The 3,253-nt window shown below is 38.2% G+C and overlaps 1 protein-coding gene across 1 annotated transcript; it reads left to right on the top strand.

The window, feature by feature from the left end:
* The first annotated feature begins 315 nt into the window (after nt 1-315).
* LOC143591778 (lipoxygenase 1, chloroplastic-like) lies at nt 316-1,640 on the top strand. The gene is made up of 2 exons (XM_077071879.1): nt 316-412; nt 502-1,640. The coding sequence occupies exons 1-2, from the start codon at nt 339-341 to the stop codon at nt 1,106-1,108; spliced, it is 681 nt and encodes a 226-aa protein (XP_076927994.1). The 5' UTR covers nt 316-338; the 3' UTR covers nt 1,109-1,640.
* The last annotated feature ends 1,613 nt before the right edge of the window (nt 1,641-3,253 follow it).

Below are 3,253 nucleotides of genomic sequence, written 5' to 3'. Positions count from 1 at the left end.
TCTGGTTAGTGTTTCTTCACAGTCAGTTACATACAAACAGACAGTCTCACAATCAAAAGGGTATTCAGCTATTCAGCAATACTCTGGAGATTCTCCTACACACATTATTATCTTCTCCACAAATATACTGATTCTCACGCCGGAGGGTTACCCCAAAGAGGACCCCTCTGTCCCTTTCTGAGGGGTAAGTAACGGCGCTGTTCATTTTGTAGGTGGAAGAACACTGATCCAGAAGAACCATCGGTGAAATAGTATAATCACACCCGAGGAAAGTAGATCTGCTACCAGTGAGTAGATCCACGTTTCTTCAACAATGTTTTACACCTGGGCGTTATGCTATGGAAATAAGTGCTGCTGCTTATAAAAGTTGGCGCTTTGATTTAGAAGGTCTCCCAGCTGACCTCATAAGAAGGTATATATATATAATCATAAAATTTTAATAATATTTTTTTTAAACAAAACTGCTTAGAACCAAAATGTTGATTGTATTTGTCCTCATAGGGGTATGGCGGTTCCAGACCCGAGCCAGAAACATGGGCTGAAGCTTTTGATCGATGACTACCCGTATGCTGCTGACGGGCTTTTGATTTGGGAAGCCATACAGAAATGGGTTAAAACTTATGTGACCAGATACTATCCAGACTCATCACACGTATGCAATAACAGAGAGCTCCAAGCTTGGTACACAGAGTCAATCAATGTGGGCCATGAGGATGTTCGCCACGAGACGTGGTGGCCCACGATGGCTACCCCTGACGACCTGTCCGCCATCTTGACAACCGTTATCTGGCTAGCTTCAGCCCAACACGCAGCACTTAACTTCGGTCAATACCCGTACGGTGGCTACGTACCTAACCGTCCACCGCTAATGCGGCGACTGATTCCAGACGAAAACGATCCTGAATACACGAGTTTTATTCAAGATCCGCAAAAGTATTTTCTGTCTGCGTTACCAAGCATGTTGCAGTCAACGAAATATATGGCAGTGGTGGACACATTGTCTTCTCATTCACCTGATGAGGAGTATATTGGCGAGAGACAACAAACCGACACCTGGACCGGGGATGCAGAAATGGTGGAAGCATTTCAACTGAGATTCAGAGGATAGAGAAGGAGATTGAGAGAAGGAACCGAAACACGGGTTTAAAGAACCGGTGTGGTGCGGGCGTGTTGCCATATGAACTTCTTGCACCCAGTTCACAACCCGGTGTCACTTGCCGAGGGGTTCCAAATAGTGTATCTATTTGAACTGCTTTAGCCTGTTTGTAATATATTATATTGTGTAATGGTGCTGTATTAAGTTGTAAGATTAACAATTTTTTGTTGTGCAAAAGTTTGTCCTAGCCGGTAAACCAACCGAAACTGGACATGATCGGGCCGGAAGTTGTTAGTATAGTCTGGCCCATTTAATACCCGGGTCCAGTTCAGGCCAGAATCACATTTTTATTGATTTTAAATAAACGATGGCTCACGGTGTTGTTTTGGACCAACCTTGTTTTAAACAGAGAACGAAACGGTATTATGTGTGTTTTAAACCTGTAAATGAATATAGGTACGAAACATAGGACGGAAAAATTAGCCGAGTTTAGTGTCTGTTGAGTTAACTAGGTTTGCATAAGATAAGATTGTTTGGCTGGGTCTTGACTTTTAAAAGTCAAAATTGGGAGTTTGTGTAATTGAATGTTATAGGTCTGGTTTGTAGTGCAGAAGTATATATTTGACCCATGAAATAATTGATGGGTGTTCAACTTTTGCTTTAATAATTGAACACAATGAATTTGATTTGGACTCTGCATCTTTATGGTTAGTGAAAGTACCCTAGTCCCCTACATGAGTATGACACAGGCGATTTGTTTTCATACACCATGTCTAGTAAATGTATAGTATACACGCTTTTTTTTTGCTAGCAACTTGTATAGAAGTAAAAGGCAGTTTACTTTGTAATTGTTTTTGTCCTTATCCCTTAGGGTGTATGAAAACTAGGACCCTACGACATTATTTCCATCAATTTAAAAGATAACTCAGAAGTGTTTTTAAATTAATTTATAGTTATTCGATTAATGATTATTCTATCTATATAACTATATTGATCTAGGGGTAGTCAACCATGTTAAGTTGGCGCTTTGGATAACTGAACTCGAGTATAATCCATATACTTATTCGTGTTGAAGCCATCAACGATAACCAGACACGTAAATCATATAACCAAATACAACTCATTTAACCAATTTACCTAATCTAGTTAACTGGGTGGGCTGCTGGTGGTTGTGAATGAGTTATAACTTATAAACATAGACATAGTAAACAAGTTGGTGGGCTGTAATAAATATGTAAAATGGGTCAGCTCACTCAACTGGTTGGCTGTTTAACTAAGCATGTCGGCAGGTTGACATGTTAAAGGGTTTAAACATGTTAACCCGAACACGACTCATTTATAAATTGGTTAGATATTACAACCCATATCTGATTCATTAAACTAAGAAAAAGTAAATAAAAAAAGAGTGCCTTGCTTATGAATTTTGGGTGATATCATGAAAATGCATCACACAGTTTTCCCGTTAGGATTATTTCTCAAAAGCCTTGCGTGTTAGATTTAGTCATTTAGGTTGTGTCCATATCAATGAATTAGAGTTGCGGTCCAGCCCTAAAACGTGAAAATTTTTATCATGGATGTTACCTATAACTTTTAATAAATGTTTTGTAGTAGTTTAGATATTTTTCTCCGCTGCCTTTAACAACCCATCTCCGCCTCAGCCTTAGTTAGTCACCATCGCTGATCCAATCTATCATCAGTATTTTAGCCGCCACCACTACATACATATGAGTCATCGCCATCTCTCCCTCCTCTCGTATCTTGATATGCTTTACAACCACAAATCCATAAGAATTGTATATTTCGTACATAACTTGGATATCTTTCTGAATCGTGTAAGAATTGTAGATCTCGTGTCATGCCTCAATATGCTTTACAACCACTACTTTATGAGTTCTGCTTTTTGAAAAACACAAACTAATTAGAAAAGAACATAATTTTTTTTTAAAAAAAAAATATCTAATCTATTTAGAACTGACTTTTATTTATTATGATGTTATATAGGCTGTATAAAAGGCGTACAAGCCATATGATCACCGGTGTTTGTATAGTGTGGTGGGGTTACTACTGATAACAAATCATCTAATTTATTCTATGTAACATTGACTACATTCATTGTATAGTTATGGTAAACTTTAATTAGGAAAAGCTTTTTAATCA

The sequence above is a fragment of the Bidens hawaiensis genome, unplaced genomic scaffold (genome assembly GCF_021521415.1).
Source record: "Bidens hawaiensis isolate Kalapana, Puna unplaced genomic scaffold, B.hawaiensis_p1.1 tig00040055_1, whole genome shotgun sequence".
Lineage (NCBI taxonomy): Eukaryota > Viridiplantae > Streptophyta > Magnoliopsida > Asterales > Asteraceae > Bidens > Bidens hawaiensis.
This window is presented reverse-complemented; position numbering and strand designations above follow the sequence as displayed.

Bases quoted from the DNA above. Each gene is read 5' to 3' on its own strand.
- LOC143591778 (XM_077071879.1), top strand. From the start codon at position 339: ATGGAAATAAGTGCTGCTGCTTATAAAAGTTGGCGCTTTGATTTAGAA. The intron at 413-501 runs GTATATATATAT...TTGTCCTCATAG, and splicing joins CCAGCTGACCTCATAAGAAG to GGGTATGGCGGTTCCAGACC.